At 37.2% G+C, this 25,183-nt stretch overlaps 1 protein-coding gene across 3 annotated transcripts in view; it reads right to left on the reverse strand.

Moving 5' to 3' along the window:
• The window catches only part of LOC136865936 (uncharacterized), a 360,192-nt gene that overhangs the window by 258,343 nt on the left and 76,666 nt on the right, over positions 1–25,183 (reverse strand). For all 3 annotated transcript variants that reach the window (XM_067142491.2, XM_067142489.2, XM_067142490.2), the window contains exons 4-6: positions 23,898–24,108; positions 22,834–23,013; positions 7,638–7,815 (exon numbers count right to left, since the gene is read on the reverse strand). In XM_067142491.2, the coding sequence (XP_066998592.2) occupies positions 7,638–7,815; positions 22,834–23,013; positions 23,898–24,108 (569 nt within the window). The remainder of the gene's footprint in view (positions 1–7,637; positions 7,816–22,833; positions 23,014–23,897; positions 24,109–25,183) is intronic.

Below are 25,183 nucleotides of genomic sequence, written 5' to 3' on the forward strand. Positions count from 1 at the left end.
CAACTGTTTCAAAGTTGCAATCTCCATGTGCTTAGTGACAGGCAACTGCTAAAAATGTTGGTTTGTTGATTTGTGTGGTTAACGTATAACCTGTAAATAATTGCAAATAAAATCCGTGTACACGAGTGACACCATTTTGTGTGCGTCTTTGTGGCTACATCAAACACTCCAAACACAACTGCAATTTTGGTGTAATACAGAAAATAAAAAGTTGATGCATTATACAATCAGCTGGGAAAATACATAACTTCTACGCCAATACTGAAAAGGTTCTCTGATAGTGCTGGTATCATTAGAATAACTATGGTGTACGATTTCTATAGTAAGAAATGAAAACATGAAGTTTAAATTTTTAGAATAATTCTTTTAAACATATCTAGAATATCTATTCTAAAATATCTACTACTGCACTGAAGCACTCTTGAAATATCAATCAACTGAACTGGAGCTTGAGTCCCTAATCTTGAATGAAGGATCTGAGCATCAACATCAACAATACAAAGCAGCTGGACAACATGAACTGTAACCGTACAAATGTAAGATCCCCAAATTTTTAGGTTAGGAAATTTTCATAATATAGTTCGTAATATTGAAGTCATGTAAATAAAGTACTTTTCTTTTTATTTATATGTAAAAACATAATATTATAAGAATAATTTGTAGTAGGGAATTTTATATATGTTTAACTTTAATTTGTTTAAGTGTCTGCACATGGCATGGCAGTGTAGGTTGCTCAAGAATTGTGCAACACGGAAAACAGTGGCTATATCGGGATAGACGGTTGAAGTCAGTTGAAAGTGTTGCAACAAAGTGGCTTGGAAACCCGGGGTACGGCAGGTGGTATAGGCTGAAGATTGGAGTGGATCAATGTAGATATACGTGAGTGGACGTTTTATGTCACATCTGACACTGAATAGCCAATACGAGGGCTTTGTTTTAAGCGAGGTTGGGTTGACTGAGTGACGCGTCAAGAAGTGCCTGTGAGAGCGTTGTTACCAGTTAACTTTTTGGGACGCTATAACCACATGTAGCAAGCCTATATAAGTATGTACGCGTGTGAGGCAAATGATTCTGATTCTGAGTTTTTCTCACTCGGACCGGAGCACGGGAGCTACGTATTTTGCAGTTTCCTATGCGAACTTCAATTGTTCGTGAGTATCTTTTGTGGAGTGAACATGGTATAATCACAGATGCTAACGAGTCTCCGGCTTTGCAGTGGACGTTCTGTAAAAGACGCTACTAAGTGTGATACTCAAACTCTGTATAATAATTAGGCCTATGCTACAATTCTTCTATAAGATAATTTACAGTGGATGTGGTAGTGCATACTGAATCTACATTATTATTGTATGCCCTCGCAGACCATTTTGTAGAGCTTGAATAGCTCTACATTTCTTGAGAAAGGAATTCATCGTCGGCCGAGCATGCAGTTTCAGTTGGAGAAACGTGAGGCGTCACACTAACCTGTGCAGCAATCGGAAAGGACTCAAGACGTCGATGAAGAAGTGTGTAAATAAGGTTAGGGATGCTCTTCGTAAAGAAGGTTGCATCCGTACGTAGAGAAAGTCGTCGTACTTTTCTTTACCAGATTAGGATTTTCTTCTGTAACAGTAGAGAGTGCAGTGGGACTCTTACCTGGAGGTACGTTAAATGTATATAGTGAAAATAATTTGTTAGTGGTTTGTAGATTTTTTTAATTTGCCCTTGTAAGTGGCAAACACGAGTTGGTCTCGTCAACTGATATATTTTTTTTTTTGGGATGTGGTTTTTAGTTGTCTGAATATTTACCCTTTGTAAATGGCAAAAAGGAGTTGGTCTCATCAAGTGATGATTATTGTGGTATTTGTCATATATATTTTTATTTATTTTGGGAGTAAAGTCATGGAATGAAACTTGCACTAAATCTTATCAGTGAAGTAAGGATGAACCAGGAATGCTACCCAACTTCAATTTCAGGGGTAAATAACAACAGGTAAGGTTATAAAGTAAATCTGGAGCTTCGTAAGCCTGATGACCGTCGCCTTGGGAGAGGGAGTTTTTTTTGTTTTTTTTTTGCTAGGGTCTTTACGTCGCACCGACACAGATAGGTCTTATGGCGACTAAGGGAGAGGGAGTTGCTCGTTGCTCTACAGAGTTAATTATTCCTGCAATTGTTTTGCGGGTGGCGCCCAAACTTGTTATTTATACTTATTTTAGTCACAGTTTATTCATTTGATAATTGCAATAGCTATGCAGATGTTGCAGAACTTTGATGTAAATATTGTGATTATGAATATGAATACCTAACCTCATACACCCTGAAATATATCAGACATCTTTGTATGTCTGAATTATATTTCCAGGTCATGTACTAAAAGATGGAACGCAAAACACAATGACAGGTTAGCGTGGAAACTTCTCTCTCTCTCTCTCTCTCTCTCTGCTGTTTTCTTCTCAGTTCTTGATGGCTTGTTTCTGTTTCCCAGCTTCATCAGTAGGACGAAATTCAACACATAGTAAGTGGCCATTCTGATAGATTTCATGTACAAAGTGTAAGATAAGACAAAGGCCAGATAAACACAGGGAAAGGAAAGAGACAAAAAATAAAAGGATAAAGATGACTAGTACCACAGGACAAACAGGAAAGGACAATAGGTGCTCAATAGTAGAATATTTATATTTGTCTCCTCTTTCTGCAGACCTACTCCTACACTGATCCAAGTACAGTAGAAGTCCGCTATAGCAAGTACGGCATATAACGAGAACTCCGTTATAGCGACAAATTTTTCTTCCCCTTCAAAATTCCTATATTAAACTGTGTATCGTCCTTCGGTTACAGCAAGAGCCATATCACTGACGCATTCGTTATTACGAGCAATTAAGCGCGCACGATTTTTTCCGTTACCAATATTTATGCACCCCAGCAATGATATTGCATGCGATCGTTTCCTCGCTATGTGCACTTATGAAAGTATGTGGCCCACACTGCCCTTCTCATTACCTGTACATGTACATCATTCGATGATTCAGTTCTCCTGATAGCTAGACCATAATAATTTTGAAGTAGATCTATTTCCCCATCAGTTAATCTACCTCGTCCTGACAATGGCTTCCCATCTGAAAGTTCTTTCCCTTTCATGTCCTTCCGCAGCTTCCTGAGCCTCGTACCCACCCTCTTCTGAACATGACCACAGCACTCTAGCTTAGTGACAGCAGTGTCACCATACACTCTAGCCTCATTTACATTGTTGAAGGCTTTGGAGTCCCCATCACCTAGATATTTGACATATCTAACATTGCCTCGTACCACTGACCTTTGAAAAATTCTCAAAGCACCCTCAGTTTCCATTCCTCCACTGTACCCATCATAGATTTTAGCACACTCATGATTACTATTTGTTTCTTTATTACCATGACAATGACATCTATTACTTTACCATTATCTACAGACGTGGCAGTGACAACGCCATTGAGCGAACGATGACCTCTACGTTGCCATGTCCCATCAATGGCAACAGGAATATCTCTGGTTGATTAATTCAAAAACACTGCTTCCTCAATTGTTTGTTTCATTGAGGCTTCAGATACTTCAGATAAACAAGGGACCTTCTGTGTTCTGCCTAATGATAATCAACAGTACACTGATGACATTTAAAATGGGCGTGATGCATGGGACGCTCATTTTAAAAAACAAATTTAAGGCACTTGTAGACATCTAAACCCCAACAAACTATATATATTTGGATTCAGAAAAGAATGAAGAATTTTATGGCGCCAAAATAAAAAATAATCCATTTTTTTCATCATGCAAGAGTACGTGGTGTCCTTCCCCAATCCTCCTCTTTAAACAATATTCACTACCATCACTACCACTTGTATTTTCCTATCATAGTTGCTGAAAATTTTTCTGAAATAGTGCAATGATTATATATATCCACATTCAGCCTCCTTTTTAGTATTCACTATTATGTGTGCTTACTTGGCAGTAAATATAAGTGAATTTCTACCAAGTTGACGTATATGACAGCCCTCTGACGATTGGGACAAGTAATTCTGACATGTACGTAGTCGAAGTGACCTATAATTCCATGGAAATTACCCCGTGTATAATAAAATATATCGGTTGCCAAGAATTGTATTCAAGTTACCAGACTGTCCCTTTGTCAGTCTCAAGAAACAAGTCTCTTGAAAAGCAAAATCTTATTTTAAGATTTACCTCTCCGTACATTTCAAATGAATTGCTGCAATTTTGCAGCGGACGACCAACAGAGATGCCATCAGACTAACATTTCTTCCCCGAATAGTCTCAACATAACACAAATTACATGTTTCATGGTATATAACCTCTGATCGCGATTCACTCCTCTCCTTTGAGGTTAAACAGTGTTCTCGGCAGTTTTTAAACATGGCTGGTTCAACATCAGTTTTAGACAGTGTCTAAGTGATAAACAATGTCTCTAATGTGGCAGCCATACTTAGGCATTGTTTAACCGCAGACATCGTCTAAACACCATTTCTGCAATCGGCCCGGAGTTTCTTTCCGTAACATGTGAAAATCTTGTATTAGCGATGAAATGAAATGGCGTATGGCTTTTAGTGCCGGGATGTGTCCAAGGACTTCGGCTCACCAGGTGCAGATCTTTTGATTTGACACCCGTAGGCGATCTGCGTGTCGAGATGAGGATGAAATGATTATGAAGAAGACACATACACCCAGTCCAAGTGCCAGGGGAATTAACCAATTATGGTTAAAATTCCCGACCCTGCCGGGAATCGATCCCGGGACCCCTGTGACCAAAGGCCAGCACGCTAACCATTTAGCCATGGAGCCAGACAGTGATACTAAAAGCAAACAGACTGTACTGTTTGTCTTCAGTTTTTGGGTCTGTGAACAGGATAGTTCAAACTGTCAGCTGTTTCTCAGTTGTGTTTGGAAAACACAGGTTTGCGTCTTAGTTGGGTTTGGTGTTTGTTGATTCTTCTTGTAATAGCCAGCAAGAGTGTCTAGAGCTTTGGACAATGTTTGTTCAATCGCCTCGAAGTTATCCCCCTGAGAAGTGATGACACAATCATCAGCATAGATGAAACTATTCGTCCTGGCAGGAAGAGGCTGATCATTTGTGTAAATATTGAAAAGCATTGGTGCCAACACGCTTCCCTGAGGTAGTCCGTTCTTCTGTATCCTCAACCTGCTTCTTTTTCCCTGGAACTCAATGAAGAAACTTCGATTTTGAAGTAGGTAATGGCACAAGTCAGATGAAAGTCCTTTGTCATGCTAATATATCTTTCCTAGGAGAATTAGGTGATTAACAGTATCATATGCTGCCGAGAGATCTATAAATGCAGCTCCTGTGATTTTCCGGCTTTCAAAACCATCTTCTATGTGTGGACTTAACTTCAACACCTGCGATGTGCAGCTTTTCCCTCTCCTGAAACCAGCTTGCTGTGGAATGAGAAGTGGCTCGATTTTATTAGTCAACCTATTGAGGATTAGTCTCTCCAGATTCTCCTAGGGTCATTTTTATCTTTGCCTGGTTTTAGAATGGCTATGACCCTAGCCTTCCTCCATGTTTTAGGTATCATGGAAGACTGAACGCAGTTCATGAGTTCTACCAACCAGCACTTCGCAGTAGGACCAAAATTCTTAATTTGTTCCATTCGATGGTTATCGAGTCCTGCTGACTTCCCAATCTTACACTTATTTAAGTCACACTACTTTCATCGTTTTCGGAGACGCCAAGGTACCGGAATTTAGTCCTAGAGTTCTTTGACGTGCTAGTAAATCTACTGACAAGAAGCTGATGTATTTGAGCACCTTCAAATACCAATGCACTGAGCCAGGATCGAACCTGCCAAGTTGGGGTCAGAAGGCCAGCGCCTCAACCGTCTGAGCCACTCAGCCCAGAAATTGATTTTCGTACTAGGTACAGTAATTAAATAAAAATGTGATGCATCTCAAGATACAAAATAAAATATAAAGCAAAAGCTAAAAGGTTTCCACCTATTCAATATTTGAAACCTTTAAAAAAAAGCAGAAGAGGAAGTTACATATGAAATAAAGCTAGACAGACTTTCCACTACCCTCACTAAAGAAGAAACGAACTAAACACAAAACATTATTTTTGGAGTGGAGAAAAGACTGAAGAAAGTGGAGATGATCCTAGCTACAGCGGGATAATGGGAAATTATTATGATGATGATGATGGTGATGTAGAAACTTTGACACAAGGTACTTAGAACATGTGAATTCATGTAAATGTAATAGATTTTCAGCTATGAAAAAACATATGATGGTCTCAAACCATATTCACAAATACTGATAAAGATTTTTTCAAATCTTTAAAATGGTTAAGAAGGGGTCTCTGCTCAATATCTTTGAAAATAGTTTCAACCATCTGATTCAATACTTTAATCCCAATTTCAACTTTAATGTGATAACAGAAAAACCAAACCCTTTATTTGATCTATTAATTCCTATTTTCAATAAAAAGAAATTAAGCACTTTAAATCACCTTTATTTTTCTCCAAATTCCCTCCATAAATCACCCACCATTCCACATCCCTCAGCCCCATCTTACGGTACACTATACCTCCAATCTACAACTCCGCTCTATTCTATTTCTTTGCTTTTGCTCTTTCAACTTTTTTCAATGATCCATATTGGAAACAAATTAATATCTCAATACTTTCCCGTCAACGTTATTCTGTTCACACTTGTTTCAGCTGAAATGAATTCAAGAAGATTCTTCAAGTGCTAGTAATTTAAGTGTTTCACGTGTTTTGTGAAGTGCATTCTTCAAATTGAAAATAAAAAAACTCTGAGAATTTAAACAAGGCGTGTGACTGTGACGAGTGTTTAACATTCAACTTTTTTTTCTTGCACTGGATATCAATAACACACTTACTTCAAAAGCCTTATCTATCTGTAATTCATGTATTGCCTTAACTTGAATGATTTTGACTCTCTAGCAAGACCAAAACTAGTTTCATCAGATATATGTAACTTTTTTTTTTTTAATGGGTAGAAACCTTTTAGCTTTTGTTTTTTATTATATTGCTCTTCAATATGGAATAATATGACATTTATTAAATATGATCTCACGATATGACAGTATCTCAAATTTTAGAGGTTAGTTTGTGTATTATCACGTCAGATTAAATTTCAGGAAGGTTGTTCCCTTGTAAATTTACAGCAAAAATCTAATTACTCTGCTGGGATATACAATATGTTTTCATGATACATGCGCAGTGAAGTATTTCTTCTTGTGTATCTTTTCTGAAATGTATGGAAAATTGGATACAGGCCTAATGACAACCCGCTATAGAGTAAATTTTTCGCTGTTATGAATTCTTGCTATAACGGACTTCTACTGTATGTATTTCTTTTTTTCACGTCCACATCTTAAGGCCCACTAACTACCCACTCTTAGGCTTAATAGTCTACAATACCACCTCACTCTGATATCTCTCTCTCTCTCTCTCTCTCTCTCTCTCTCTCTCATGTATAACACCAAAATACAGTATTTGTCTTTGCTCTGTCTCTCTCAGCACAGTATATATCTCCCGTGCTCTTGATGAAGTACAAAGCTCATATCGTTTTTTCCTTTCTAAGTATCAATAAGTTGAAACTTACAATGGATCTTTTAATAGGGTATTACCGTTATCTCTAAGCAATGCTTCAGCTGTGAAGAGAGGTATGTGTAACATATCCGAAGTTTCAACCAGCAACTGATCTTTAGCTTCTTGAAGATCCTGGGTCCGCAGCCCACTGTATACTTCCTCTTGTTCCTCAGGACCATAAAGCTCAGCTTCATTTATGGTATCACTGCTGTCAGCCTATTAACAGAAATGTTAAAACATCATGGATTATATATATAATGGATATATATAAATCAGCAAATGCTATTCAGCTTCTCCTAGATAGAGGTTGACCAGTAGACAAAGCATTCCAAACATCAGTTATAATAAATCTTTAAAAAAAAGATGGCAAATGCTATTTCCATATGTCATTCATAACAGTTATACAAATGATTTCTCAAAATAGCAACAGAACACTTCTGTACGTCACACCATCATAGATAGGGCTTAAGGCGACAATGGGACAGGAAAGAGCTAGGAGTGGGAAGGAAGCAGCCGTGGCGTTAAGGTACAGCCTGATATGAAAATGGGAAACCACACAAAAACCATCGTCAGGGCTGCCGACAGTGGGGTTCGAACCCACTCTCCTGAATGCAAGCTCACAGCTGCACGATCCTAACCACACAGCCAGCTCACTAAGTCCTTAACAGCTACAGAGGCCAGCATGATCATAAGATGATTGTTTAGCCTGAACAGCTTACAGAACTGTGTAAATTTGGATGTTATTGTGCTTCTAGCTCCAACCGTAAGACCCACTACTTCTATAGATGTTAACTAATATTTTGTTTTGTAGTACAGAACTGTGGGTTCGTAGACGTTGCATTTCTCTTTATGAACATTCGCTGGTTGAGTTCCAGAGTCCTCAGTTTCAACTGTAGGATCAATTATGAAACTATGAGGCGAGCCAGCTGCAATGGCTATCCGCTTGCAGGATCCACTGAGAACAAATCCATGTACTTCCTCGTGTACTTTATACTGAAAATCACTTAAGGCATCAGCAAGCAAGGTCCTGACAATTCAAAATCAGTCAAGTTCAAGAACCACCAGATGTGTGTTAATATTGCTGTATAACTCCAGGGAAAAAGAGAGACCATTTTAAAATCTCTAGAAATTTATAGACATCACCTAACAGATTCACAACACATGTTTAATGATAAAATTGTTGTTGCTTTCATCAGTCCATAGACTGGACTCAAACTCGACCAGCGAATGTTCCATCGTTCTATCTCTTCTTCTCGTCAAATTTAGCCAAATTGATCTCCTCTCACCAATTTGATTCAGTATCTCTTCATTCGTGATTTGATCTATCCATCTCACCTTCAGCATTCTTCTGTAATACCACATTTCAAAAGCCTCTATTCTCTTTCTGAGTTAGTTATTGTCCATGTTTCACTTCCATACAATGCCACGCTCCACACGAAAGTCTTCAGAAACATCTTTCTAATTCCTATATCAATGTTTGAAGTGAGCAAATTTCTTTCCTTAAGAAAGCTCTTCCTTGCTTGTGCTAATCTGCATTTTATGTCCTCCTTACTTCTGCCATCGTTAGTTATTTTACTACCCAACTAACAATATTCATCTACTTCCTTTAAGACTTCATTTCCTAATCGAGTATTTCCTGCATCACCTGCCTTCGTTCGACTGCACTCCATTACATTTTTTTGGATTTATTTTCATCTTGTACTCCTTACCCAAGGCTTCATCCATACCATTCAGCAACTCTGAGATCTTCTGCAGTCTCAGACAAAATATCTTCGGCAAATCTCAAGGTTTTGATTTCTTCTCCTTAGATTACGATTCCCTTTCCAAATTCCTCTTTGATTTCCTTTACTGCCTGTTCTATGTAAACAGTGAAAAGGAGGGGAGGACAAACTGCAGCCTTGGCTCACTCCTTTCTGGATTTCTACTTCTTTTTCAAAGCCCTCGATTCATCACTGAAGACTGATTTTTATACTGATTGAAGATAATTCTTCGTTCTTGGTATCTGACCCCAATCACCTTGAGAATCTTAAATAGCATGGTCCAATCAACATTATCAAATGCCTTTTCTAGATCTACGAGTGCCATATACATGGGCTTGTCTTTCTTAATTCGATCCTCTAAGATCACACGTAAAGTCAGGATTGCTTCACGTGTTCCTACATTTCTTCTGAAGCCAAATTGATCTTCTCCCAACCCGGCTTCAACTTGACTTTCCATTCTTCTGTAAATAATGTGTGTTAAAATTTTGCAGGCATGAGATACTGAACTTTAGTATCAAATGTGTATTTCTGAGACGACACACTTGCATTTGACCAGACATAGATGTAATAAATTCATAATACACAAAGCTCCTATTCTTAAATCCAATAGTATAATATTCTTTGAAAACAACTGTGCATCATATAGAGCAAAAATTAAATCTCATCATGTCATCACCTAACAATGGAGCAAAGTCTCCGAAACACATAGGGGAGTAAATCATTTAATAAAACTTGTGACTGGTAACAGTTTTTATTACTTCATAAAGAAACAGTTTTGCTGAGCATAATTTCCATGAGTGATCTGTAGCCTGTTCCCAATATATTAACTGCCAGAATAGTTGACACTGGTATCATAGAACAAATAAGATAACAATGCTTAAAGGACTTTCAAAACAAGATTTTCTACAAGACTATATTGCACTACAAATGCAAACAAAAGCTGTTTCTGAAAATACAGGAAGTGTGTAATGTAGCAGCTGAAGGATCTAGCTGCAGATTACAAGTTCTTTACAGTGAAGTGTCTTGAAGTAATAAGATTCCCTACCACAAATGAATCAGTTATTACAGAAACCTCATGACGACGATATTCTTGTCTCTCAGTGCTGACTTTGCAAATTTTGCAAAATTGCAGAATAAATAACTACATCTTAGGTACACATTTCACAGAACTAATAATACACACAAATATCGAGGTACATTATACTGTTTTCATCCGCCCACCAATGACACAAATTACTTTCTTGACATTCCACTCATATTACTTCTGGTCACCCTGTGCTCGAATTAACAAATTGGAGATGGAGCTCGGAGCATCTATGGGCACGATTTCACTGTAACTAAAAAATTGTATTTGCCGTTTCAACGAGCTGTGACTTCAATAAGATACTGTCCAATGCTTCTATAAGCATAAAATATAATAGTTATGAGCATAAGTTGAGAGCTCTTCTTTCAAGGCACTGATAACACAGCCACGTTCCTACATAACCTAAGGCTGCGTCATCGTTGACTCTCAGCTGTGAAATGGGAGGGAAAGTACGTACGGTACATGCGGTCAGGAAGAGTGCGTGTTCGAGAGGCAGGCTTGTCTGCGTAATTCTTGTGAATATTTAGCATGTCTAATTCAAGTGTACCAAATTTCGAAAACGAATCTTCTTATGGAAGACAAGATTTCTGAAAATGAGGATAACAATTACACACTAAGGAAACATGATGATTCTGGTGCTTCAGGTTAGTAAATGTAGAAAATAAGCTCATTTCAAATTGGTGTGAAGTGTAACGTAGTTTTTCATCGCTTCCTTGAAGTGGGTTCTGCAATACTACTTTATACCGCTTCCTAAAAATGTGCGTGTTTCCCGTGTACCTGCAGCAACTCGATGCAACACCGTCGTCAATCAAACAACAGTGGGAATGCAAATTCCTTGTTGTAAACAAGAATACCGGTGTCAATTGACTAATTAGGTTAGAATCTGCATTAGTGTGCTTCAGTAGATGTGCCCACAAAGTCAAATTTCGAAATATTAACCGAACTGGCATCCATAGCTGCGTCAGATTTTTTTCGTTTGTAAAACATGTTATTTTCATAAATTTATATTTTAAAATTGCTGCACTATTATGATAATTAAAACTCATTTTTGTGTAGAAGAAAGTGTGATCTTGCTATGCATTCCAAAAGTTGTTATAATCATGACTTACCCTAGCATTGAAAAATTTTCACAAACCATAAAAAATCCTGCGATTTCTGGAGGATAGCACATTCAAATATGGCCATCTCCAATGTGTTAAATACTTTTTTCTTTTCTTCTCAGGAATCATATTACATGCTTATGGTGAATGCTGCCTACAATGTTTCTGCCTTCAGACAGCAGACTGTTGGTGAATACACACAGCACATTGTTTGGCATCTTGTGCTTTTTTTATTATTTACATTTTATGGCCTTCATTGGACCACTCTAGCCAACTTTATACAAAGAATTTTTCAGTTTCCTGTCAGCCCAGTACTTCATTCTCTTTGATCTTATCCTTCTTTCTTCATCGGAAATCACCCTTCCCATTGTCTGTTTGTTGATTCTGATTTGCAGTCTGGTTTGTTTGTCTGCGAGTTTCTTGATTTTGTCTGTTTTGTTTCTTAGGTCATCCACTGTAATTTGTAGTTCATATCTTCCTTGATTTCTGTAATCCACTTAATGTTGCACTTACTATTCCATAATTTTTCTATTATTCTCCTGATGATACTGTTCTCTGGTGTCCTGATTAGATGTCCAAAAACTGAAATGCGTTTCTTCCTTATTGTACTCATTACTGGTTCTATTTCTTTGTAGACTGTTTCATTAGAAGCTACTCTCCAGAGTCCATCTTTATGGTATGATTTGTTGATGCACGTTCTAATGATTCTTCTCTCTATCTTGAGTATTTTGTTTATTTGTGCAGTGTTAGTTGTTTTGAAGATGGTTTCTCTTGCATATGTTATTTCTGGTTGAGCGAGTGTTTTGTAATGTTTTAATTTTATTGCTATTGACAGGCCCTTTTTGTTGTAGGTATTCTTGCTGACATATTAAGCTCTGGTCAGTTTATTTACTCTGTTATGCCATGCTGGCTTTTCATTTAAGTTATTTGTTATGATCTCGTGCTTTTAGGTAAGCAAATATTAGTTTTCATACTTTTATTTACTGGAGTAGTCAAGTTTAAGGAAGCGGAGATTGTTATCAGAGGAATACTGTGTAGGAGGGATACTGACTGGAAGGTGATAGGGGATTTAAATGAGACTATGGAGTGGGTATGTGGGAAACTGGAAATGAAATTTCTAGATCCTAATGGGTGGGTAGGAGATAGGGATCTGCACTCAGATGGCCTTCACTTAAACTGCAGTGGTACATATAAGTCAGGAAATTTGTTTAGAGGGATTAAAGGGAGGTACATTCAGGGAAACAGGGTGGCCTAGGGAGCAGTGTTAAAGGAACAGGGAACTGGAAATCAAGTAGGGATGACAAAACTGATAGTGCTCAACTGTAGAAGTATTGTAAAGAAAGGAACAGATATATACTTACCAGATATTGTAATAGGAGTTGAATCATGGCTGAGAAATGACATAATGGATGCAGAAATTTTCTACGGAACTTGAGGGTGTATCGTAGAGATAGGATAGGAATGGTAGGAGGGGGAGTATTCATTCTCGTGAAAGAAGAATTTGTACCTACAAAAACGTTAAAGATGACAAGCATGAAATTCTAGGGGTAAGGCTAATTTCTAAAGATAATAGGCAACTTGATGTCTTTGGAGTGTACAGACCAGGAAAGGGTAGCGCAGATGCTGATTCAGAATTATTTGATAAGATAATCAGCTATGTGGGAAACGATAAGGAAAGGAACGTGATTGTAGCGGGTGATCTCAATTTACCAAATGTCAATTGGGAAGGTAATGTGAACGACAGGAAGCATGACCAACATATGGCAAATAAATTAATATGGGAAGGGCACCTGATTCAGAAAGTGATGGAACCAACTAGAGGGAAGAATATTCTGGATGTGGTGCTGGTAAAACCGGATGAGCTCTATAGAGAAACCGAAGTAATAGATGGCATTAGTGATCACAAAGCTGTTTTATGGTAATTAAAAATAAATGTGAAAGAAAGGAAGAGATTAAAATTAGGACTGTTAGGCAGTACCATATGGCTGATAAAACAGGCATGAGAGAGTTTTTAGTAAGTAACTATGATCAGTGGAAAACGGTAAATAAAAATCTAAACAGACTCTGGGATGGGTTTAAAGCAATTGTTGAGGAATGTGAAAACAGGTTTGTACCTTTAAAGGTGATAAGGAATGGTAGAGATCCACTATATTATAACAGGGAAGTGAAGAGACTAAGAAGGAGGTGCAGGTTGGAAAGAAATAGAAATGGCTGTGGAAGTAAAGAGAAATTGAAGGAACTTACTACGAAATTGATTCTAGCAAAGAAGTCAGCTAAGGATAACATGATGGCAAGCATAATTGGTAGCCATACTAATTTTAGTGAAAAATGGAAGAGTATGTATAGGTACTTTAAGGCAGAAACAGGTTCCAAGAAGGACATTCCAGGAATCAGTAATGAACAAGGGGAGTGTGTATGCGAGGATCTTCAAAAGGAAGTATTCAGTCAGCAGTATTGTTGGTTACAAGGATAATGTCCAGATAGAGGAGGTGACTAATACTGAAGAAGTATTAAAATTTACCTATGACAGCAATCACATTTACAGTAAGATACAAAAGTTGAAAAGCAGCTGGAATTGAAAAGGTTTTGGGGGATATACCAGACAATGGGTTGGGATATAATACCATATCTGAAGTACTTGTTTAATTATTGTTTGCATGAAGGAACTTTACCAAATGAATGGAGAGTTGCTATAGTAGCCTGTTTATATAAAGGAAAGGGTGATAGACATAAAGCTGAAAATTATAGGCCAGTCAGTTTGACATGCAATGGTATGTAAGCTTTGGGAAAGCATTCTTTCTGATTATATAAGACATGTTTGCTAAATTAATAACTGGTTTGATAAAAGGCAGTTTGGGTTTAGGAAAGGTTATTCCACTGAAGCCCAACATGTAGGATTCCAGCAAGATATAGCAGATAGCCTGGATTCAGGAGGTCAATTGGACTGTATCGTGATTGACCTGTCTAAGGCATTTGATAGGGTAGATCTTGGGAGACTAATGGCAAAAATGAGTGCAATTAGACTTGACAAAAGAGTGACTGAATGGGTGGCTCTGTTTCTAGAAAATAGAACTCAGAAAATTAGAGTAGGTGAAGCTTTATCTGTCCCTGTAAAAATTAAGAGGGGAATTCCTCAAGGCAGTGTTATTGGACCTTTATGTTTTCTTATATATATCAATGATATGTGTAAAGAAGTGGAATCAGAGATAATGCTTTTCGCAGATGATGTTATTCTGTACAGAGTAATAAATAAGTTACAAGATAGTGAGCAACTGCAAAATGACCTCAATGTTGTGAGATGGACGGTAGGCAATGGTATGATGATCAACAGGGATAAAAGTCAGGTTGTGAGTTTCACAAATAGGAAAAGTCCTCTCAGTTTTAATTACTGCGTTGATGGGGTGAAAGTTCCCTTTGGGGATCATCGTAAATACCTAGGTATTAATATAAGCAAAGATCTTCATTGGGGTAATCACATAAATATTATTGTAAATAAAAGGTACAGATCTCTGCACATGGTTATGAGAGTATTTCGGGGTTGTAGTAAGGATGTAAAGGAGAGAGCTTATTTGTCTCTGGTGAGACCCCAACTAGAGTATGGTTCCAGTGTATGGGACCCTTACCAGGATTACTTGATTCAAGAACTGGAAAAGCAGCTCGATTTGTTCTGGGTGATTTCCGACAAAAGAGTAGCGTTACAAAAATGTTGCAAAGTTTGGGCTGGGAAGACTTGGGAGAAAGGAGACAAGCTGCTCGACTAAGTGGTATGTGATTAGAATAATAACAGTAAGTTATTTATTTAACTGACCACCTAATCAATACAATAAGCCTTGTCTTGGATGATTTACATTGATCTATTAACTAAAAAGGGTACATGTTTCACCTAGTATGAAGGCATCATCAGCCATTCTCTTAACCTCAGAATACAAAATAAGCACTTGATTAGCATATAATAAGATGAAATTGATTTTTTAAAGTCTTGAAGAGACTTAAACTAAAATTAACATTAAAAACAACAGTCAGATCATTGCCCAAAATTCATAAAGGAGGTCCCCATTCGACCCACAATTAATAGTATGAATAGTTCTACCTATAAAACTTCTCAATTCTTACACAAATTACTGAAAAAACACTTCAAATTTCACAACTCCAACCCCATAAAGAACTCGATTGCACTTTGCAATTCCCTAAATAAATTCAGTCTGCAACCAAACCACATTTTATGTTCTTTCGACATCACCAAAATGTACACAAACATCCCTATCAATAATACTATTAACATCATAAAAAACAATCTGTTGAAACATAGCACATTGAGTAAAATCGAAATTGATGATGGTTAAAATTACTTAGTTTCGTTTTAGACAAGAACTACTTCACCTTCAATAAGAAAATTTACAAACAGGAAGGTTTGGCAGTGGGAGACCAGTTATCTGGTATATTAGCCAATATATACTTAGATAATCTCGAACACAGTAAGATCATTAATAACATCAATGGACTCTGTCTTTGGTATCGGTATGTCGATGGTACGATAGCAATCATAGATAAACACATCAGCAACAGCGATAACATACTATCATTTCTTAACAATTTGGATAATAACATTAAATTCACTAAAGAAGATGAGATCAATAGCACTTTGAATTCCTAGACATTAAAATAACACGAGTATCAAACAAGTTCGACTTTCAAATATACAGAAAACCCACCTTTTCTCCAACAACCATAAAAAATGATTCATTACATCCCAACTCACATAAAAAAGCCACTTAACACAGTCCAATATATAGAGCATTGGAAATTCCGATGTCCTCTACTAATTTATAGAAAGAATTACTGTTCATTAAGGAAATAGCTAAATTCAACGGATTTAACACAGATATAATTGACAAAATCATCAACAAAACCAAATTAAAACTAGCTATAAATTTAACTCCATTGAAACCCGTCAAACCAAAATACGCTAAATTCACGTTCGCTAACCATAAGATTTATCCGATAACCAATCCATTAATGAGGCACGATGTAAAAATAGCCTACACAACAAAAAACACTAATCGCAATTTTTTCTTTAATCATAACTCTATTAACATCACAGACAATAGTTACTCTGGATCAGGAATATAGAGATTGAAATGCTCTACATGTAATTTTTCTTATGTTGGCCAAACTGGCTGCAGCTTCTCCACCGGATACGCCGAACATTACAATGCTCAAAGACACAATAAATTCTCCGCAATGGCCAACCACATGAGGGACACAGGTCATAAATTCACTACAATAGAACAAGGCCTTCATATTCTCAAAAGAGTCTATAAAAGCAAACTTATGACAGAATACGAAAATTTATTCATTTTCCTCGACCAACATTTTAATAAAGATAAGAACCTAAATGACATTACTGATTTTAAAAAAGCCCCTTATATGAACAGATTTTAATTCTATTACAAGATTCAATTCCCCTCACCAATGTATTCTTAAAAATTTTCAATCTCAAATTAATAGGCATTCCCACCACCTATACAGCTAATACACTCCCCTCCCTTCCCCTCACAGCTAGTACCTCTAATTCAAATGCAACCAATAAACCCATAGCCACACCCACTCTAATATCGCTCCCTCTAATGGCTTCTCATCGATACAATACGCGCAGTAATACACTCTCCTCCTCCTCCTCTCCCACCAATAGCAACTCCCCTCCAAGTACTATGAACAAGCCAATAGTCACGCCTCCGCAAACAGTTCTCCCTCCAGCACAAACCTACAGCTACAACATTTGTAGTAAGAAGTCTACAGTTGTCAATACATTTAATTCGTAACGTACAAGCTACCTTCACCATCGTCAAATGGTAAGTATACACGATCTCCGCTAAACTTTTTATAAAATCTTTTCACACAATTAATACCAAGTTTTTGGTTTCCTTTTACAGATTCAACTGTCAATAAACTCATATTCTTGAAAACATTTTAACATTGCTTCAAATTGAGATGGTCCATAGAGGTCCAATTTTAACACTGTTCTTCAACCTTTGATCTACAACTTTTTATCTTCTCATCAATGTGTTCTACATCTCTACCATATGCCAATGACTTTTGTCTTTTGTCTCCTAGAAACGAATATAGTGATCTCTTGACCAATCTTCAACATTTTTTTTCTCAATATTACTTTTTGAATAAATACGACTGATCGTCATTCTCGTCAGAGTTTAATTGTAACCACCAATCAGTCAACTTAATTTTATAGCAATCTTACTACTTGTCGTTCAGTCTGTTGCTTTGTCCATTTTACTTGTAATAGCAGCCTTTTAATGTCAATAATTTTAATACTTTCACCATTGTAATTCATCACATTGTAAAAAAAAATTTTAAAATTTAAACCAACATTGTTATTTTTAATGTTAGTTTAAGTCTCCTCAAGACTTTTTAAAATCAATTTCATCTTATTATATGTTAATCAGGTGCTTATTTTTATTCCAATGTTAAGACAATGGCTGATGATGCCTTCATACTAGGCGAAACATGTACCATTTTTAGTTAATAGATCTATGTAAATCATCCAAGACAAGACTTATTGTATTGATTATGTGGTCAATTTAATAAATAACTTACTGTTATTATTCTAATCAAATATTATCAATACGGATAAAAAATTATATTTATTACATGTAATAAGTGGTACATTCCGAGCTGTCAGTGGAGAGATGGCGTGGAAGGACATCAGTAGACGAATAAGTTTGGATGGTGACTTTAAAAGTAGGAAAGATCACAATATGAAGATAAAGTTGGAATTCAAGAGGACAAATTGGGGCAAATATTTGTTTATAGGAAGGGGAGTTAGGGATTGGAATAACTTGCCAAAGGAGATGTTCAATAAATTTCCAATTTCTTTGCAATCATTTAAGAAAAGGCTAGAAAAACAACAGTAGGGAATCTGCCACCTGGGCAACTGCCCTAAATGCAGATCAGTAGTGATTGATGACTTTGACAATGGTGAATGGCTGAGTGTTCTCGTGGGATAATATTATTTCACACTAGCTAATGTACCCGCGCTTCGCTCCGGAATTCTACATTGTGTACGAAATTCTAATGTATACGTTGTGAGCAAGATTGTATTAAATTGCATAGCTCTTAATGTTACCCTAGAAACACGACTGGAAAGTCGCCAAACATCTATTCTCATATGAAGACAGAGGGAATTTTCACTGTAATGGTAGACCCGCTTGCATACCATCAGTCAGAATCAGGTTGGGGAGTTTTCATTATAATGGTAGACACTCACTCTCCACCTGCCTTTTTACATCCTCAGAAAGACTGTCTTAGTGGTTTTCCCAACTGAAATGAACATATATTACAATGACGTCAGTAGGAATGGCGCGATTAAAAGCAATGCTTTCATGTGAAATACTTGATCAAATGAAACACCACACATTTTCTCACTTTTAATGAACAGGACTATACTGCCGATCTAACAGTCCAAAGTTCCACAGCTGGAATGACCAAGACGCAGACAGCCGTGATTCGTGAACACTCTTTGTCGTTTTTTGGCGGAAAGAGGGTCGAATAGTGGAGACTCCCAGGGTAAAAACTATGCCTTTTTACTAATCTGTTTCCTACAAGTACCCGATGAGTCTGAAAATATCAATTCACTACAATGTCAGCGGAAAAAATCTATCTGACATGGAGTCAAATTTTTCCTGCAAGCCAGAGGAGAAACCCCCTCTACTGATTAATTTGGAATAAAATGAATGCAGAATTTAACAAAGGTGAAGAGGAAGAAGCTTTTCTTAAGAAAAGGCTCTTTTCAGGGTTGAATTTTGAGTTATTTAGTGAATTGTGGTGCTATAATTGGGAATAGACCTAAATTGTTATTCTAGACCTTACTACTACTACTACTACTACTACTACTACTACTACTACTACTACTACTACTACTACTAAGTCAACCTCTGCCTGTATGCACACTGCTCATTCAAAACAGCACGTCAGAATAGGGACTGAATAACTGAAATACTATGAAGAACCAGTGTGTTACATACCAGCTGTATCAGAAAAAGTATGAACCAGAGGAATGGCATGCTAAAGAAGAAAGTTTTCTAACTCCCCGGCTATTTCCCGCCAATATTCAGTCAGGCTATTATACTCTGTACACAGCAGTAATCCCATCTATCGGAGCTGAGAGGCAGCATACGAGACAAATAACATCACAACAAACGATGGTCAATGTAAATTTATTGTTGATCAATGTTATACGCTTTCGATATTTTAGGCCTTATTACATACTATCCACTTCATTCTGTGTCGATATTGTAATCGAGTTAACAAATGACATAGGTTCCACCTGATCGATACTTTCCTTTTTTTATTATTTAGCCTTCGGCTAAATTTTTTGTCATTAAAACTTACAGTACATGTTTCGATTGCTTAGCAATCATCATCAGCTGTTTTGCATAATGCTTAGGTAAAAAATAGCATAAAACAATTCCATAGTTGAGATTTAAAATGTTAGTAAGGAACAATTAGGTGGTGGGAGAGGGGGGGGGGAATTATGTGAAATGTTAGGGGGGGGGGGGGGGTAGTTGTTAGTTAAAGATTAAGAACTTATACTAATTTTAAAAAAACTATTTTTAAATTAAAAAGTCTTTGGTTTCATTCTATGTCACTTGCACTGGTTATTTATTCGACGGTTTTTAGCATGATGCTCTTGCAAACTTATCTTGGTTGTATAATGTTCCTTCTTTTGCTAGACCTTTCCTGTTTGTATCTCGTTATTGTCTGGTAGAGAAGATTATGTTTATTGTTGGTCGAATTATTCTGGTTTCGTTAAGTTGGATAGTTTTGAGTACGACCCCTATCCAATTGTTCGTTTATACAATTTTCTATTCAGAAATTGTTAAGTTGGAATGTTTGGTGTGCGACCCCTGTCCAATTTGTTCTTGTTCCGATGTTTACGGGTTTGTATCTATCTCTGCCGTCCTCGACCTTGTGTTGTAGTGAAATGACAAAAAATTTAGCCTAAGGCTAAATAATAAAAAAGGAAAGTATCGATCAGGTGGAATCTATGTCATTTGTTAACTTGATTTTAGGCCTTCTCATTCAGTTTTCTTCCGACTCTGGAATACTACTCATCATAGTCAGTACGGCAAAACTGAATAAAACATAAATGATCGGAAATTGTATTCTCTGTAACTTTTGTTATGTAGTACTCTTACCCTCTAGTCCGTGCTACTAATTATATGGATCTAAGATCAGGATAGATAGGACTTTGAAATACTGTCATAACTTCGTATTTTGTTGGAGTGAATGTGGAGATTTCAAGAAGTAACTTACCCTTACAATATCTACTCAATATGCGTAGTTAAGGAATACAATCACTTAATATTGATTCATCATTTACTCCCAGCGCACAAATAACCACGCATTGCTACGAAAACGGAACAAATTTGATTGGCACTTTATCAACAATATATTTTTCTTATTATTCTTGACTGATAATGTGTTCGGCTCTGTATATACTCAGATAACGATCGAAAGCTTTTTTGATTTACAGCCTAGATTGTAGTGGCTCATTCTCCGACTGTGTATACCAGTTTTCAATGAGATGGGACCACTAATGACGTAAATATTTAATAATTAAATTTTAGGCCTTCCCCTAAACTACCATTTCATTCAGCGTGATTAAAATGATTTTTTTTTTCTCCGATACAGATAGGTCTTATGGCGACGATGGGATAGGAAAGGCCTAGCAGTTGGAAGGAAGCGGCCGTGGCCTTAATTAAGGTACAGCCCCAGCATTTGCCTGGTGTGAAAATGGGAAACCACGGAAAACCATCTTCAGGGCTGCCGATAGTGGGATTCGAACCTACTATCTCCCGGATGCAAAATAAAATGATTTATAGCTTAGATTGTAGTGGCTCATTCTCCGACTGTGTATACCAGTTTTCAACGAGATAGGACCACTAATGACATAAATATTTAGGAATTAAGTTTTAGGCCTTTCCCTAAACTACAATTTCACTCGGCGTGAATAAAATTATTTATAGCCTAGATTGTAGCGACTTATTGACTTTGCATACCAATTTTTATTAAGATAGGACCACTAATAACAAATATTTGAAAATCAAATTTTTTTAGGCCTTCCCCTAAACTACCACTTCTATCAGCGTGAATAAAATTATTTATAGCTCGGATTGTAGCGACTTATTCCCCGACTGTCCGACTCGTTGGCTGAATGGCCAGCGTACTGGCCTTCGGTTCACCGGGCCCCGGGTTCGATTCCCGGCCGGGTCGGGGATTTTAACCTTAATTGGTTAATTCCTACGGCACGCGGGCTGGGTGTATGTGTTGTCTTCATCATCATTTCATCCTCACCACGACTCGCACGTCGCCTATTGGAGTCAAATAGAAAGAGCTGCACCTGGCGAACCGAACCCGCCCTGGGATATCCCGGCACTAAAAGCCATACAACATTTCATTTCATTCCCCGACTTTGAATACTGATTTTCATAAAACTCTCTTTAGCCGTTTTCTAGTGATGCGTGTATATACATACATACATACATACATACATACATACAGACAGACAGACAGAAATTACGGAAAAGTAAAAGTGTATTTCTTTGTTACTGTGGACATGACCGATACAGAAATACCATTCTTTTCAAATTCTGAGCAATGTACAGACAAAACTCTTATTTTATTTATATATATATATATATATAGATGTACAACCACGTCCTTTTTCAGATATGGAGTCATCACATTCTGGCAATCCAAAGACGCAGCAGACAAAGCGTTTTAGTACGGTAATCCAACTGCAACTAGCGTGTAGTAAATGATGATTTTAATTTAATTTTTTTATGTATTGATGCCGACTGTGTCAGGGATGAATTGATGTAACACTGTTTTAACAGTTGGATACCCTTTCTCATATCAACTTTAGCTGAGGAGCTAATGAAGATGAAATGAACAAAATGCCTCCTCGACAATAATGCCCTCGAATTGCACCTGCTTTGCTTTCGAGTTCGTAGTATGGCCTAATCAAACTCAAATTCATTCAGTCACAAGTAACCCGAACAGATAGTAAATAATAAATAAAACACTGGGTCATCGGTGGACTGATGCAATGTAAAATCAAACCATCAATATTCACTGCTACAGGCAAAGTGTTAAAAAGTCAAAAATTAATTTTAGTAATTCTTTGTAACTAATAAATGCAAAAGATACTAGTTGAGTAATTGTATGTAGGCAACTGAATCTAATAGTACTCTCAAATGTACTGTATACTTACAAAGACCATTCTGGACTCAAGGAGTTGGGCAATGTCGTGGTGGTTGCTTCGCATTGCCAGATCACAGGGAGTCAATTTGTCAAAATTTTCAACAAAAAGAGGAGAGCCATGTGCTAACAACAGTTCCACACAGCGCTTCAACCCTGACGTAGCAGCACAGTGCAGAGCTGTGTTTCCCTTCTGAAAAAGCAAAGCACAAAAATATCTAATTTAATTTATTAAGCGAGAGTGTAAGATTTATATAAAATAACGCACTTTGTCACTTATTATACCACACAACATAGATTTTAACACCTTTAGATGTCCTATGATCCACAGTCATTTAAAGCTCATTCTATTGTCTATAGTGAGCCTCCGTGGCTCAGACGGCAGCGCGTCGGCCTCTCACCGCTGGATACCGTGGTTCAAATCCCGATCACTCCAAGTGAGATTTGTGCTGGACAAAGCGGAGGCGGGACAGGTTTTTCTCCGGGTACTCCGGTTTTCCCTGTCATCTTTCATTCCAGCAACACTCTCCATTATCATTTCATAGCATTTATCACTCATTAATAAATCATTTTGGAAGTGGCAATCCCATCGTACTAACAGCCTATATATGCTTCATTCATTACATCCCTGACCAGGTCAATAACTGGAAAACAGGTTGTAGGCTTTTCTATTGTCTATACTTGGTATTTTTTTAAATGCAAAATTCATAGATTGAGAAATTCAAAACATTCTTCAATGTTCTGATGATTTTATACCATAGTGTACACATAATTATTATTCTAATTTTAGAAAAGGTTCTTTTCCTAATTGTTTTACATTGCACCGACAGAGAGGTTTGGGCGATGATAGGATAGGAAAGGACTAGGAGCAGGAAGGAAGCGACCATACCCTTAATCAAGGTACAGCCCCAGCATTTGCTTGGTGTGTAAATGGGGAAACCATGGAAAATCATCTTCAGGGCGGGCAACATGAACGCAAGCTGATAACGTGGCCCAAACCGTGTGGCCACTTGCCCCGTATGTTTTTGAACTAATAGGTAACCAAGGTAAGAAAATAACCAGACATGACATACTTACATGATCCTGAGCCTGAAGGTCGACACGCTCACGGCCCCCACCTGAATTGAGAGCCACACCGCGCCACTGAAGCAGGAGCATCACACATGCTGCCCGCCTTTCTTGAGCAGAAAATGACTTCTGATGACTAAGCTGACATGCACTGTGCAGAGCTGTCTCATTGCAGCCATTCTTTTTATTTGGGTTGCCTCCAAGATCGTTGAGAAATGTGCTATGCAAACAAATTCAAAGGACACTTATTAAATCCCTTTGTCTTAAGATTTTCTGTACATACTAGAGCAGATAATTATTTTAACAAATACAACAGTTCTAATAGAGTCCACAGTGATTGCATTCAAGGAGACATAAAAAGCATCACTATAAAAGTACTACTCCAGCCTGTAAAGAATATGACCAATGAATGTAAGTTTACTTCACCTAAAATGTTAAAGCACATCAACAAAATTATGATTCTTTAGACTTCCTCATGAACAGTCAAGATTTTCTTCTGAAGATGCTTAGCAAAGTTCTCTGTGGAACACAAAGAGTTTTACATTGTTTTCTTGACACGGCATAAGCCCATATCATGTCTATACGTGCGGGCCGTGAAAGCATCAATGTTAAAATTAAGATTATTCTCTAAAATGCAATGTACTGTATTTGCTTCACTACGAAATCTCTTCCAACAGAATACTGTTAAATTGGATGTCAAAGACTAGAAAAGCAACTTCTCAGGACAATGCAATGAACAAATACAGTGAAACTTCATGGTAGTACACTTCTCATTAAAACATTTCCTTGCCTAACTCTTCATAAATTCCAAGTCTTGATTTCCATTCTGTTAAATTTATACAAAAACTCTTATCGTGTCACAAATTTTTGTTATTACCGCTTAGTATGATGGATGTTCTTTGTCATCCAGTGTTTTGAATGTGATTTCGAATACAGATAAAAACCCTCATCACAGGAGGCAGGTCGGGGAAAATCACGTGATAACGAGAAAAGATCTTGAATTCCCAAACTTCCACAAAATAAATTGCACCTCCGAGGAGCAAGCTGCTAGTCTCAGGAAAATTCAGTTTTGATTGCTGGTTTGCCCTGAGATTGCTGAATAACCTAGTGAGGTTGTTTGTACTTGTATTTTGCATTTCAATCAGAACTTGGAAATTTATTCTATGTTATGTTGTACAGTGAAGGATAAGAATTATTTGTCATGTGACAGTCCACCTACAGATTAGGAATATAACTGTGAGAAGTTCAGTAGCATGATGCATGTATTTTTTCATGTGATAGCCTAGTTATGGATA

The sequence above is a fragment of the Anabrus simplex genome, chromosome 3 (genome assembly GCF_040414725.1).
Source record: "Anabrus simplex isolate iqAnaSimp1 chromosome 3, ASM4041472v1, whole genome shotgun sequence".
Classification (NCBI taxonomy): domain Eukaryota; kingdom Metazoa; phylum Arthropoda; class Insecta; order Orthoptera; family Tettigoniidae; genus Anabrus; species Anabrus simplex.